This window comes from Sylvia atricapilla, chromosome 13 (assembly GCF_009819655.1).
Source record: "Sylvia atricapilla isolate bSylAtr1 chromosome 13, bSylAtr1.pri, whole genome shotgun sequence".
Taxonomy (NCBI): Eukaryota; Metazoa; Chordata; class Aves; order Passeriformes; family Sylviidae; genus Sylvia; species Sylvia atricapilla.
Window position 1 is genome coordinate 5,639,706 of NC_089152.1, and position 15,915 is coordinate 5,655,620.

General features: G+C 41.3%; 1 protein-coding gene across 1 annotated transcript in view; it reads right to left on the reverse strand.

Annotated features, from left to right (window-relative positions):
* The window catches only part of MCTP2 (multiple C2 and transmembrane domain containing 2), a 100,929-nt gene that overhangs the window by 65,138 nt on the left and 19,876 nt on the right, over window positions 1-15,915 (reverse strand). Inside the window, exons 6-9 of the mRNA XM_066328277.1 lie at window positions 15,561-15,672; window positions 13,586-13,621; window positions 5,004-5,168; window positions 3,538-3,668 (exon numbers count right to left, since the gene is read on the reverse strand). Of these exons, the coding sequence (XP_066184374.1) occupies window positions 3,538-3,668; window positions 5,004-5,168; window positions 13,586-13,621; window positions 15,561-15,672 (444 nt within the window). The remainder of the gene's footprint in view (window positions 1-3,537; window positions 3,669-5,003; window positions 5,169-13,585; window positions 13,622-15,560; window positions 15,673-15,915) is intronic.

A 15,915-nucleotide genomic window follows, 5' to 3' on the forward strand; every position in this document is an offset into this window, starting at 1 on the left:
TTTCACATAAGCGGCTGAATGCACAATCTAGAGGGGCTGCAGATCTGTAAGTTAAGAATGCATTGTGCACACAACTGTATCATTTTCTTTCTTTTAACCACAATTAGTTAAATGCTTTCCTTCCTCCTCCTGATCCGTGTTGAGATCTACACCTCTATACTAGCTTCTAGTCCCACACAGCTTTAGTTTTCATTTTAAATTGTTCTTCTGACTTAAAGCCCTCACATGTAGCTTCCTTTTCCCCCATTTTTTAATTCGTTTTGCAGAGAAATAGTATTTGAAAACAGTTTGCAGTAAATTTGGGATTAAAATATTTGTTTATCAGGGAATTACATGTTAAAATTTCACTAAAAGGTGCTGAGGTTAGCTTACTAGCCGTGGAGTTGTATTCCCATTCACAGTTAATCAAATTATGACGGGGATCTTTAAATATATATAAATGCATACAAAAAAAATATCTGTACACAACAGTGCCACTTTACACGCTGCAGACTTCTTGAAAGCCCTTCACAAAAGAGATCAGAATCATCAGAGAGTACAGAAAGATGTATCCATGATTAATACTTGACATTTGAAATGTCACAGGTGTCAGGGAAACAATTAATAAGGTCTTATTATGAATGGACGGATCTTTTTTTTTTTTTCTGATTCATCCTACAGCCTGGTGAGATTTAAGTGAAGGTTTTGGTTGCAGCTATAATGGGGATTTTACTGCTCCATCCCAACAGCACAGCCTTTAAAACATGGGTTGTTTCTTATTGCAAAGACAGTTTCCTGGAGGCATTCATCATAAAGATATTGGATGCACTCCAGTCTCAGAGCTCATGGTCTTAAAGTTGAGCAATTTTTGTAAAATCTCTTTCCTGAGGTAAATATGTGAAGGAAAACCCTTCAATGTTCTGCAGCATCTCTTTTTCCAGAACATATCCCCTAATGCAGAAACACTCTCTAACAACCTGGCACAAACAATTTAACTCTGCCTGGACAAATTCTGCACACGTTAACACCTTTGTTTATTCATATACATTAACATCGTCTCCTGTTTATAGCGTGCCTCTTATCCCAAAGGACACAAAAAGCACTCAATAAACATTACTAACAGTCCTGTGCAGACTAAATAGAGGGATTATTTCATCCAGCACCAAAATGCAGCCAGCCCTCAGTGTCAGAGCCTGCAGCTGAACCACTCAAGGCTGCGGGATTTTAAGTGAGGAAGAGAAATTGGACCCAGCTGAAACTCTAAGGAGACTGCAGGTAGGCTGAATGTAATAATTTAGCTTGTGATGTGCACTGACAGTGAGGGTTTGTTTTGTGATAGAAGGGTGACATGAAATGTTTCCTCACTAATTCAGAAGCAGACAAAAACCCCAGGTGTTTGTGTTCAGCACCAGAGGTCCAAGGCATTCCTTATTCTACATGTTCCATGCTCTCCACAGACACTTCAGGTCCTATTTCAAGAGCAATATTTTACCTTGAAAACAAATTATGCCTGGGAGAAGAACCATATTGCAGACTCTTAAGGCACCCACACTATCTGAAATCCTGGGTCTAAAGGAATTAACAGGAGTCTTTCTGCCACGAAAGTTCTGCAGTCATGATTATCAGATTTGACTCTGCTGTGAGCACCTCCAGCTTCATTTGAATATTAAAAACATGCATATATTTAAAGGTTTAACCAACGCAGTTGGAGGTTGAACAGGCTGGAAGGGACCATAATGAATTCCAACTCTATTCATAAATTGACCACAAAATTATTAAGTCAGATCCAGAAAATTTTGCTTTTTCCTTAAAGCCATGCAAATTACTTGAGGGCAGTTGGCTGCACTGCTGTGTATAATGACCGAATATAACCCACAAACATTTTACTAAAGAATATTTCTTACAATGATGTTGTGAAATCCAGAAATCTCAAAACTGAACTTGGAAATCATGGAGACAATAAACATGGCACCTCATAATGCTGTTTTTCCAACAGAATCCTTTTCCAGATTAGACTGCATTTGAACCCTTCATAAAATATTATTTATAGGGTGTAAAAAAGTTTCTACACTGTAAAAACAATACCTGTTGTTATGCACTTGGTGTTTACCTATTCTTGCAATTGCTCTTCAAAATCTAGTGTATTTTTTCCTGTTTTGATGCTACAGCCAATTTGCTGTGCTTAAGACAACAAAAGCAAAATTTTTTTTTCTCCACATAGACATCAAAAATAAATATTTAAACATAGAATCATAGAATTGTTTGGATTGGAAGGGATTTTAAAGATCATCTTGTTCCAACCCCTCTGCCACAGACAAGGACACCTTCACTACACCAGGCTGCTCATCCAACCTGGCCTTGAACACTTCCAGGGATTTACCCTGGAAGATCCACCTTTACTTTAAGGTAAATCCACCACACAGACCTCACCAGTGCTGAACAGAATAAGCATTTCACTGATAGTTTTTGCCACACTAAACACCACCCGCCAGAAACCAGTAAGGAAAAAAGTAGGGAGGAAGCCTAGAGTAAAATTTAAAGGAAAAACCTAAGGATTCCTCCAGCATCAGAGATTGACCTGAGGCAAACTGCAAACACTGCTTTATTTCTTAACTCTAAACAGAATATCAGAAGTAATGGAAGTAGCTGTGAGAATGGAAGGAACAGATTCATCTTCAGCCACTTCTCCATGTGATGAGCAACAGCACTCAGCCAGAAAGAATTTCCTGCTCTGCAAAACCACAAACATTTGCAGAGCCAAAGGGCATTGTTCTTCTCAGTGAATAGTCTCAAACTATTTGAATGCCTGAAGTAAGAGAATGTTCTTATGAGTTACTGTTATTTAGTCAGCACATTGTGAAACCCTGGCCAGGTGAGAGCAGCAAACAACTGCAGGAAATTTAGAGTTGTGGCAATGATCCTTCCAGCAGATGAGCATGGACAGACCAAAGAGAGTGTCCAGCAAAGTGAATGGTTCTTGGTGCTGCTGCAGGTACCCAGGACAATGCTGAAAGCCAAAGCAAGGAAAGAAGAGAGAGGTACCACTAAGAAAACAACACTGTACAAATTTGTAGAGAGGAAATGGAATTAAAGAATCTTAGAAGAACACAACATCAGACTGCAAACAGATTAAAAAAAGGATGCTATTCTCAAAAGGAGCACAAAATCCCTGGGCTGCCAGCAGCAGAGCATATAAAGATGTGGAGCAATATCACCACAAAAATATGGAAAAATCCTGCTTCTTGATGCCACTGAGCTCCCACGATATTTGGGGTTTTAGAGGCAGCTTGGGTGTCTCTGCATTCAGATTCTGGACAATCAATTACCCATTAATGGGTTTTAATAAACATAATGTAAACATAACCTGGACATGACTGGAATAAGGACAGAAAAATAATTATGATGCTGGTAAGGAGAGCAAATTAATTAGTAAAAAAAAAAAAAAAAAAAAAAAAAAAAAAAAAAAAAAAAAAAAAAAAAAACACCCCACTTCATTTTTTGTACTTACCCATTCTCCCTCCCCCCCAAAAAATAAAATCTAACTCAAACCCAACTTACGTTCCCAAACGCTCTTCGTGCTTTTTGTAATCCTTTCTCCACACCTCAATGTCCAATATATCCTTCCTGTCAGAGAAGTAGTGAAAATCAAACTGTTCCCTCCACTGAGGATTTGCACTCTTACACAGTCTCTAGAAAACATGCAGTTATAATATTTACTTTTCTTAAACAGCACTTATTTTCACAGTAAATCAAAAAGAAAAAAAGAAATCAAATCTACAGAACAAGGCTGGATGTTGGAGCATCAACTACTAACATCATTCCAACCAAAGCTCCCCAGTCCACCACACATAGTCTCATCTTCCTAAATATTCTCTTTCCTCCCTCTCAATAACAATAAATATACAGTTTTTATCTGAATGAATGGCTGGAAAAATTTAGAAATACAAGGCAGATTCCCACCATCTCCAATTCTCCAGTGGTCTGTGGTCATCATTCACTATCACACACTAGACGACATCAGGAATAACCCTTTTGAGGACAATCACCTGGAAACAGGTTTGAGTGAATTACAGAACCCAAAGCAGTATTTTTTCACGCTTCTGTGTTAAGCCAACAGCTCAGCCTTGCACAACCCATCTATAGACCATTAAAGAGACACATAAAAAGGGATGTAATGGGAATAACATCTATTTATTCTAAAGTAACCAAACAATTTGTTATTTTTTTAAACTACTTTTCTAAATAAGAAACATATCATGACCTTGGTTTGAGGTCTGATGTGAGGGACAGAGTGCAGGTTTCAGATGCGCCTACATCCAAATGTTATGTTCTGTGAACTTGCTCTGTACATTTTGTACAAGAGGAGGTTTGTTTTCTCCTCCTCTGCACTTCCAGTTCATGACATGCAGAGCTCTTGCTCTCTCAAAAGAGTATTATTTTAATTATAGCCTTTCTTCTTATTAAAACTTTCCAGATGAAATGTGTATCTTTGGGAACCCTGTTCATTTCTTAGATTCTTATATAACTGAACAGTATACAGATAAACACAGCCTAGAAGAATAAAAATTAATATCAAAACCATGGAACATTTTATCTGTTTGGGGGGCAGGTTCTGCAGCATGTAATATATTTTTCAAGGAAAGTACTTTAAAAGAATGATAATTCCCCCGCACGGGAAACCATTTCAGGTCTACTTTTCCAGCAGATCTAACACTGCAAGCCCAACTTCTGTATTGGCAGAGAACAAAACACATGTGTGATGCATGTAGCTTTATTTCATTTCATATTAATGTCAAACATCCATCAACATGATGAGTGTGTTAAATGCACAAAACATTGATAACACACAATATTCCTGACTTGCTCTTTCTCTACTGGCATGAAAACAGAGCTTCTGGTGTGGTCTCCTGGTTTTGAACTCACTTATCTAAAAGAGTATCAAGAACAGTTCCATCCGAGGTAGCAACACCACTGAAAGAAACACCAAGCACTTCAGACAGCTGAAGGAAATCCTTAATACTTACCTTGCTCTTGTATCTTTGATCTCCCAGTTTGAGGAGAATAAAAATCTCTGCCAAGCCCCCTCTGGGCATGTTCTTGCCCTCCAAGAGGGTGATGGTGACCAGCCCGTTCCACAGCTGGTTCTTGCGCAGAGACTCCGAGAGCCGTACGCTCCGCGTGAAACTCGACTGAAAAGCAAGGCAGCAACACGGAATGTTTCAACACCCAGACACATTTTCATGCTCACACTAACCATGCTATGAAAGCACACCAGCAGTGGGAGAGACACCATGCTTCCCTAAGGGTAAGCAGGCAATGGAAGGCAGTAGCATGGTGTGGATTTTCTCCCTGACTGTACTACAGTCCCTGTGAAGGGACAGTGCTCAATGTCACAGCAAAATCAGCAGGGTTTGCTTAAACCTCCAGAGAAGTCTCCTTCAGCTACCCCGGCTGAGCTCTGGCAAGACCACATCTCAAGCACTGAAAGCAATCTGGTACCTTGGCTCTGGGAAAGGCACAGGAGAGCAATGGGGAACAGAACAGGGGAGAAACTGAAGTAAACTCTTAAAACATCTCCAGCTACGTCTATAAAACGTGGGTCTGTCCTTTCTGGGGAGGCAGCCCAGCACCACAAAGCCCACGGCCAGGTGAAAGGCTGAGCAGCATCTTCCACCTCCTCCATCACTCGCCTCAGCTCTTTGCCCACTGCCTTTGCTGCTCCTGCTTCCAGAAACTGAGCCCACGAATCAAAAATACTGATGCCTGCTGAAAAAACACTGACACCACCAGGCTCTTTATCTGGAGTTATGGTTACCTGGTAGCCACATTTGTTACCTTCGCAGCTTCATCTCGCACAGCACGGCTGCGCTAACAGTTTGCTAACTGGCAATATTTTATTGGACAGAGGATGATTAAATAGGCCTTTATTTGGGGGGAGTGAGCTGGAAACATTAAAACTCAAGGCTACACTCTTCTTCCCGCAGTAAAAATCCTGCCATATTTTATTCTCCTGAAGCAACTTTTAACTCGCTACACTTTGGAGCTTCAATCATGTCATGTACAGGTGGGAGCAAGACGGAGGAGAAGATTTCACAAGTCACTTTAAAACAGGACGTGCTAGCTTTAAAAGCAAGTAAGAAATGTTGTTGCTAAATAAAACGATTGCAAAAGCACCTGATGTCTGAAGATTACTTTTTATGGATCAATTACCCGGCAACAAAATTCTTAAATCATAGGTGGTGAACTCACAAAATTTTTACTTGCTTTTTACTGGTTAAAATACCGAATTCTGAATCCCACAAGCATATTAATATACTTCTATTTAAACACCCCGTTTGGCTTTCCTGGCGCAATGGGTAAAAATTCCTACCTTTAAAAAGAAAACGAGATTTTGATTCATAAATCCAGCTGCAAAGTAATTTCTTTTCTCTCTTTTTTTTTTAAAGTTAGTCTTTTGGGCCAAAAAGCTAAAGCATGACTGTTCCCATGGACATACTTCAAAGTCCCAGCAGATATACTCCTCCCTAAACACTGCAACTATTTCAAAATCCTTTTTATAAAAAAGGGAGTAATGTCCACAAGGGATCAAAGGGCATTCTACAGTCTGGCAATCGCCTTAGAAAAATGGCAGTGCTTCCATGAAATATGCCCTAAAATAATTTTGCAGCTTGGTATGTCCTAATTTCGAATTGGATGTTTATCTTGGAAAGGCTTCTATCTAACTTGTCCATAAAACAGCTCCACTTAGCTCTATGAGCCCTGTGAAAATGGAATCCAAAGCTGGCTATTAAGGGGGCCTGGAGATTGCTTCCATATGGCGTAACAGCATGGGAGTGGAGGGCTAAGGCCTACAGCAGGCGCTGCTTGGCTTGAGCTCCCCATCTATCCATGGACACTCATTGCATTACACCATAACATCTGGATTATTGCTTGTAATGTCCCTGGGAAATATCCACTTCCCATCAAAGCCTTTATCTATCTCGCTTGTACTTTGAACATTTTAGTATTTAACATAGTCATGTTTGATGTGATGTGCTCGCTGCTTTAGGAGCAAGGATTTTCCCTCCCCCTCCTGCTCCTTCCTCGGAGGAGGAAGAGGTATTTGATGTTAGTTCACAAAAAAAAAAAAAAATCAAAACAAAACAAAAAAAACCCAGATGAAGTTTATTATCCACATTACAATTTCTTTTAAAAACAAAGCATCCAGCTCTCTTCAAAGCTTCCAGGCTGAACACAAAAGACAGTTGTTATCACTCAGTTTTCAAATCAAACTTGGATTCTTTTCTTTTTTTTCATCCAGGCCAGTGTTTTAGGGAGTCACTCACCTTTGGGGGCCTTCCTACCCCAGCCCTACAGCACACATAACCCCACCCTTGTAGCTGCTGACTCGACAGTTCAAAAGACTGTTGGGAGGTACCCAAACCAGCCTGGATCCCACACAGCCCCAGGAAAAATCAGCACCTGCACCCAGCATTACTGGCACACATTGCAACGCACCAACCTTGACCTCCCAAAACAGGTGGCCCCAAGCAAAGAGCCCTGTGCACCCCCTTCTCTGGCTGTGCAGCTGCAGAAGCGCCCTATGCTCCTCTCAGAAGAGGAGTGTGCTGGTCCCCAGCTAACAGGCCCTGGAGGAGATCCAGCATCACTTGAGAGCATCCCACTGCAGAGTGGAGCCAAGATGTTTGCAACTGGTTTAGGGCACGGTGCTGACCTGCAGCAGCTCCACACATTCTTCCTCCAGAGCTTCCCACCTCCCCCAGCCCAGCCCAGCCCTGCCACTGGCACAGGGTTCTCTCCAAAATGAGCTGCTTGCCTGCCTTACACCCCTGCGAGACTCGCAGCACATGAGGAATGCTTTGGATTTCCTGCACATGCCCAGGTCGCCCCCACAGAGCCTGCTCAGCAGGTCTGGCACATTTCCTGTGCCTCACAGCACCAAAGAGCCCCTGTGTACTCGCTCTGTGGCCACCTCTCCAGCCTCCCCAGGTATTTGGCAGGCTGTTCCTCTGACCACCCTGATGGAAATCCCAGTGAAACAGGCAGTGTCTCAGATTCCACTCACAGTTTCTGGAAGGAAGCACGTCTGGGGAAAATCAGATGTGTGGTAGACCCACAGACCCAGGCCTTCAATGAGTCAACTTTAGTGCTGCCTAGGGAAGTCTGCACTATGGAAAATGCCTCCCAGGTGACAAGAAAATGATACTGCCTTATTTATTTTAGACGTCTTACCTCCTCTCTGATACCCCACACCTACTCTTTTCAAACTGATTTACACAGAGCTAATTGATTAAACTTCACGGCCTCCCTCTGAGTTGGCAAAACAATTGCAGAGCAGAGCACAGAGGAGCAGAGCCCTTAGTCCAACAAAGTTACTCGGGCAAAACAAGCACTGAAAAAAACACCCCAACCACTCTCCCTTGCCTCTACCCACCACTACCCTAACCTGCCCTCACGAAGAGACCAGAAAAGCCAAAGCCCTGGTCCATACTGGCCAGAAAATGAGGATGTAACTGTTTGATCAGTGACAATTTTGAAGTGTTTGATCTATTTTTTTATCTATTCCGCTCTTTTTTTTGCTGTTACCTCCCAGGCTAGTGATGCCTCCACACTTGGGTACTGCAGCTCCTCCCCAGCTGAACCTGAGCCCTTTCCAGCTGGGCTCCCACACTGGGTGCCAGGTCCTCCAGGCCCCTCCTGCTATATTTTCCTGTAAGCTCTCTGCTCACACTCTGGCTACAGCCCAGACCCAAGGAAAGGTGCCTTGTCGAGGTACAGCAAAGTTGGCTGAACCTGGAATCAAGCTACAGGGCTGGAAATGAAGAAACACATGATTTATGATGGAAGCTGGCACATGTCCCAAGCGCAAGGCATTGGACAAGCTTGCTTATTCCTTCCCCTCATCATTTCTGAAATCAAGGTAGCCTTGAGACCAGAATTTGAGGGTTGTCACTAGACAGAGCTCTGATTTTGGCTGGGCTCTGTGTGCAAATAAGCAGTAACATCATAGAGGTCACCTTTATGAGCAGTTCACTGCTGTAAAATGGATAAAAACTGGAACTAAAGACATCCCTCAAACAAGGCAGCCAGAAAAACAAAAGAAAAACAGAAAAACAGTGAATAAGTGCAAAAATAGCCAGACATCCTTATTCCTTAAAACTAACTAGATGTTTTTTAAGTCTAAGAACCCATGTCCACTGCAGATTTTGGAAGTTTAACTCATCAGATAAGTAATGTTTAATCTCTGAAGCAAAAGTATGGCCTGGTCATAGAGCAGGACCCTGCTACAAAAGGACCAGAAGATGGTTTTTCTCCCAGTTCCTTAGAAAGGACATTTGCCTGAAGAACATCCCACAGCTATGAACAGAAAAATTAAAAATCAATGCTCACCACTCTCAAAATCTTGTTCCTGGTTTCAAAATTAATATAAAAGTTTCTCACATCAACTTTCAATTTTTCATCACTTTCTGGTTTAAAAAAAGAAGAACGAGCAGGTGGGCTATATTCTGCCTTCAGAGCCAAATGCAGGAGCTGAACAAGAATGACAGAGCTTTGGAGGGGAAAGAACCGGCTCATTGACCCAGCTTCACAAAATCCTTTAGGAGCTCCAGTCTCCCTGATAACTCCATTTGTCTATAATCTCCCTCTATAGGCACCCAGCAAATCCCCTCTGGTGCATCAGGGCTGCTTTCAAATCTGTCTCTCTTCCTGACACACACACATACATGCCCCAAGTTCAAACTTGTTTTTGAAGCAATAAAGAGATGCAGAAAAATTGCACATTTAAATGACACGGCGAGGTGGCCAAGTGTGAAGCGAGCCCATCTCTCCCATCTTTCATTTAAAAGGATGAGACAGGACAACAGAGAGCCTGCTGCAATCCCTGTGAAGAGGTCAACGTCAAAACTGGGCCACGTAATTCACCATTTGAGACAACAACACCACACAAATAGGAGGACTCTTTGGACTTCTCCTCATTAGGCAGAGAAACCCTTTTCTTTTTTTTTTTTTTTTTTTTTTTTATTTTGCAGAGGCAGATTCCCCCTTGGGAAAGAGGAGAGGGCAGTGGGAAAGGCAAGTGAACCAACACGAGATTGGCACCACGACGATGCGTGACCCTGTCCCTGCTGCCCACGGGGGATTGGGGGAGAGAGCCAAACACAACTAGGCAGACAAAAATCAAACCTAACAGCCCACACAGGAAAACAAAAAACAAAAAAAATAAAAATGAAAGGAGAGTGAGGGATTTTCCCCTGCTCGAGGAGCCTTTGGGGTCTGGTCAGCCTTTCAGCCAATTTATTCAATCAGCTTAGGCTATCAAGGTGGCAATTCCGTCGCTTTTGTTTCAGGACTGAACTGCTGCAGGTCAATCCACCCCAAGCAGACCTGCTTATCTGCCTTCTGGATGTTCAACACTTAAAGGTTATTCAGCTGTGCAAATGCTGGAAATAGCGTGCAGGGCACTCGGGGTGAGACTCAAGCCACCCGGGACAAACAAGGGTACTGAGCATCAGCATGCTCTCCCCAGCTGAGAGCTACCAACTCCCTCTGTGCCCCAGAAAGGAAGGCAGAACAGAGGGGAGAGCTTGTCAATACCCAGATATGAGTGAATATATTCATGCTGCCCAACAGCATCCTTTTTCCTTTGCAATGTCACCCTCCAGGAGGAAAAGAAGAAAGCCACACTTTTGAAAACAGCCCCCACCGAGGACAATGCTGTTCTCAGCTCTCATGAAAAATGAGGGATCTGAATGTGCTGCCCATGTCTTGGGAATCTGCACAAATATGCAATGATTCCCTTCCAGCAGCAGTGAAAAATATAAACTGCGTAATAATCAAGAGATACCTAAATCATGCAGTTCAACAGCTCTTGCTCCAAAATGATTTAAAAGACCATACTGAGTTGCTGGAATCCTTCCTGCATACTCCCTGTAATGACCATGAGGCTACTGGAGCTGAGCTGGAAATCTTGTGCTGGAACAGTTTTTGGTGTTGCCTGAAATGCAGCTCTTTCTTCAAAAAGCAAAGGAGCTCAGAGAACACACATGAAGAGAGTACAGTATCCACAACAGCCCACACGAGCCCTGCTGCCAGTCTGACATGGGGCTGCAACAGGTACCAGTGCCATCAACATTTGGGGTAAATTTGGGAAGTCAGCAAGAATCTTGTGATTAATGTGAAAAGACTCATTTAGGACACTGATGTGCCAAATCTGCATTAAGACAACATAAAATGGTCAAATTAGAGGATAATCAGATTTCTTTCATGTAGGCAATACAGATTAAAAAACAGCTGTGAGAGTTATATTCATTTTGTCCATCCTTAAAATAAGTCATTTTCCCTGTATTTATAGAAGAGGAAAAGCTAAATATTACAATAGGGGTCAGCTGCAGTTCAGTACATTAAAAAAAAAAAAAAATCCAGGAAAACTATTTCAAATAGAAAACTTTTATTTGCCTAAACCTGGAGAGAGGAAATTTAGATGTCTCAGTTCAGCTGCTCAAATGGAAGGTACACTGTGTTTTCCCCCTGCAACACCACACCAGAGTCAGCTCAGGAGCCAAAAAACAGACAAGCTTGCGTATCCATTACAGAGCTCTCTCCATTTCCCCTGCCCTCCTTATCCCTGTATCTTTATCTCGTCCAGCAACATTGTTTTCTACCCCATCATACTCTCTGGCTATTCTCCCCTAACCTCTTGTGCCTTCCCTAGACACCTATATTCCCCATGCACACAATTTTTCTTCCTAGCCTTTATGTTCTGCCACAAACTGCTAGTACTGCTTCCACAGAGCAGAGTTTCCTAACTAAAGATGGTTATTGATGTACAGTACTGGTGTTTTAGTGCAGTAGCAGAATCAATAAACCAGGAAATACTGCTTTGTCAGATTTTTTCCGGCGCATGCTGGGAAATATTTTTTACTGCCTTTGGATGGTCACAGAGGTTTTCTTTAGAGATCACACTGGAGCATGAACTGTGTCTTCCCTAGGAAGAGCTGAAGCTCTCCTACCCTCTAGTGACTGGAACAGAACAGAGCACGGGGTTGGAGCTTTTCTTCCTTTTAAACAATACTTTTATGTCTCCTAAATCAGCACCACGCTTCAGCATCTCCTACTTTTGTTTTCAAAGGTGTTAAGGCACAAGACAGAGTCTTGAGAGCTGAAGGACTGACAGCTAAAGGTCCAAAAATATGCATGTAAAAAAACTATACAAAATGCAATGAGATATTGGGTAAAAGCAAAAAAAGAAAAACCAAACAAAAAAATCCCTAAACCAACGGAAATGAAATCATCTCAAAACTCCCAGTGACAGCAACCAAGGCAGAGTTTTGACTATTCTGAAGAAAAAGAACCCAGGTTTAGAAACCTGACTCCCTTTCCCATGTCCCAAAGCCAACCAGCATCCAGCAGCAGCTGTGTGAGAAAGATGGGGATCAAGCAACACTAACCGAGCCAGGGCACAGTAATTTCCAGAGCTTTAGTTAAAAACTAAAGTGATGAGCTCTTCAGTTATTCCACCACTTTCTACCAAGTGGCATTCAGGGATTCCTGGCAGCTCTCTGCTCCAAGCACTGCAATATCCCTGCAATCAGGGCTCCAAAGGCTGTACTTTGCACTTCTTCTTCTATTGACAAAAACATTCTTGCTGGCACAATACCTGAGATGGTTGGCTCCTCTACACAGCACACCACGGTTGTAATGAATAAAACAAGAGGAGGTTAATGATTCAATTTATTTAGGCACAAACCGATAGTTACAGAGGGAAAATATCATGAGAACACACTCATCTTAAGAGCCAAATTCTGCTTTTCAGAGACTCAGACTGTACAGCTCTCAAGCTGGGTACTGGGGCTTGCAGTGTCTGTATCATTGTTATTTACTCAATAGCAAATTAAAGCTTTACAGAACACATAAAAAGCCACAGTCTGTTTCCTGAACAAGTTAAAATCTAATGCAAAAAATGATACAGGAATATAAAAGTAATGGAAGCCTGCAGGGATCCTACAGGAGACCAAGGGAAGCAAGTTATACAGACATGTGGCAACACACAAATCTTGGAAATCCTGTTACAATGGAGGTAATGAAAACTCCCTGCTCAGCCTCCATCCCAAGAACAAAAGGAATTTCAAAACCCACGGGGGCAACCAAAAGAAATACTGCCTCACAAAATTCCACCCATGGTGAGAGGCAGCCCCAAAGACAAACGGGGATCCAGGAGAGCCTCGTTCAACAACCCCTGCACCAACACTGTCCAGGTGTTCTGAAACAACTCAAACCCTCCACAGCTCCTTTCATTTTGGTTGAATTTACACTCCTTTCCTTCGGACAGAAAATCTGTCTCTCTTTCTACAGCTCTTTGTGAGTGGGGTCTTATGTTCACTTGCCACTAGACAATACCATGGCACCTACAATTAGAAAACAACAGCAAATTCCCATCACAATGAATAGGAAAATCAAAAGAGCAGAGGTTATCACAGCCATCACATTGTGACAGGTTGCCTCTACACTTCTGAGTTTTCCTTTGTTTAGCCTGTTTCAGAGGAAGGCACAGATTTTGGGAGGGGACCTTCATTTTCTTTAAGTGGAAAAAAAAAAAGTGGATTACCTTGGATGAAGTTCGTTTCTTTCGACTTGACCATCTCTGTTCATGAGTCCCAATTATTGTACCAAAGAGAATCCAGGGAAAGGAAACAGGTAAGGAGTAAAATGGGGAAAGTGTTTAGTAAAATAATTCAAACAGCAGCTTGTCAAATGAGTTAGAAAAGCCTATTACAAAATAGGGGGCTAAATCTACAACTCCATCTCCATCTACCTTCCCTGCCACATGGAACATAACAATCAACAAACTCAAAATACCTGCATTGCACCAAAAAAGAGGCAATAAAAAAAAAAGTAATTGAGAATAAAAAGTGAAGGGACCCAGAGCCATTAGTAAGAAACATGGCTTATACTTTTGGTGCCATCTGGTTCTACAGTAAGCTAATTTAAAAAGGGGGGAAAAAATCATCTTGCTGTTAAGTGCTAATGTGGACAGAGCTATTTCACTGTTCTGACTCCTTTGGAAATGGCTGAGCAATCTGCATTTGAAATATGAGGGCTTAAAACATTGTCTTTAAAAAAAATTACAGTGTGCACCAGCTCTTCTATCATCTGCACTCTGAATGTTAACTAAGCACCCAAGAGTACCAAAAGCTGCTATTTAAACCAATAAGCTTTGTTTCACTGGCTAGGTCCACTTTAGCCCAGGCCTTACTAAAAATCCTGGAATTTCTGAGGTTCTTATGACTAAATTAACTTTTTTTGCTAAAGTAACTTTACATTTTTGCTTGACTCCTTCCTGCAATTCAGTAACACATGCCAACAATGCTGTTGTACAAGTTAGAGGGGAGTTCACATTCCAAATAAAAGCCATCTCATAATATAGACATATAAATACACCATTATCTAAAATATTGCCATTAAGCTTTCAAATAATCACACAGTGAGGTAAAAATAACTCTATCATTACCTTGTTATTAATTAAGTCTTTACAATTCTCAAAAAGGCATCTATTTGAAAAATAAATAATGAACAGCAGATATCTCACATTAGCTTCTCATTATTTTGCTTTCCAACCCCTTGAAACATTTATGTTTCTACAAATAATCCCATTCAGTCTGGAGTTCCATACCTATAATTCAAAATTGTGCTGTAAACAGCAAGTTTCATACTCAACTCCGCAGAAAACCTGTAGAAATATTTTCTCTTAGAATGTATTACACATATTTAAAAGTAAGTCTGGTTTTTAAGACAGTCCAAGTAACTGCCTGATCTTGGGTATTCACCCCTTGCTGGTCAGGAGCAGGATTAGTTCAGCAATATTTGTGTGCTGTACACTCCGTATAAAACACTAGGAGAAAACTTTAAAAAATAGAAGCAAAAAAGCCATGTGCAGGACATGAAATTTAAAAAAAAACCTAATCAGCTTCAGTTATGGTGCCCTCAGTTTCTGCCCAGCTTCTCTGGGTTTCTGACATCATCAATCATCACACTTCTCCATCAGCAGCCAAGTTCAATTAACTCAGTGAAGAAACTGTCAGTGGGAAGATCAGGACTTTACAAGCAACCTCCTCCTCCTCTCAGCTTGATGCTCCTCCACAGGACTGGGGCAGTTTAAGTCTTAACATCCAAGCTCAGTTTTTAGGCTTCATGTAGATAAGTTTTTACATTGTTGTTAAAAAAAAATAATATATATATATATATATATATATATATATATATATAAAAAAAAAGGAAATATAATAGCTTTTCTTCAACCTGCCCATTGCAGTACTGGACACATGCCCAGAGCACAGAGAACACTGCCACAGCGCACATCACAGTGACAAGATAGAAGCATCCAGCTAAAAATGTCTACACAACTTTAACCCAGCTAAATACAGGGCTTATTTTTTTTAAAGTTATGCTCTATCTCGATTTCAATATTGAGTCTCAGAGGATGAAAATAAAGGTGGCATTTCCCAGTAAATCAAATTATGCCAGCTCTTCTTTTCTCCCCCCTGCAAATTCCAGCTTTAAATTTGATTTCCTAAGCCACTTACATTTCTCTTGAAGTCTCCTTGCTTGACTGCTAGACTCAAGTTTAATACAATCACTCCCATGTCATCTTCTAAACTGTTGGGATCTTCCAGTTTTAAAACCTGTTCAGTAGTTCTATAAGGCAACAAAAAAAAGAAAAAAAAAAAAAAAAAAAAAAAAAAAAAAAAAAAAAAAAAAGTTGTGCATTTATTGACTCCAGTTAACTCGGGTTGATTATTAAAGGTCAGGCTGAGCTGTGCAAATTTCAGCTTCTTGTCTGAAATTCCCAATATTGAGTTTAAATGTTAAAATGGGAAATCTGGAGAGTTCTTTCTTGGTTCTGACAAAATACACCCCTCTTTTAATAATGCAGCACAG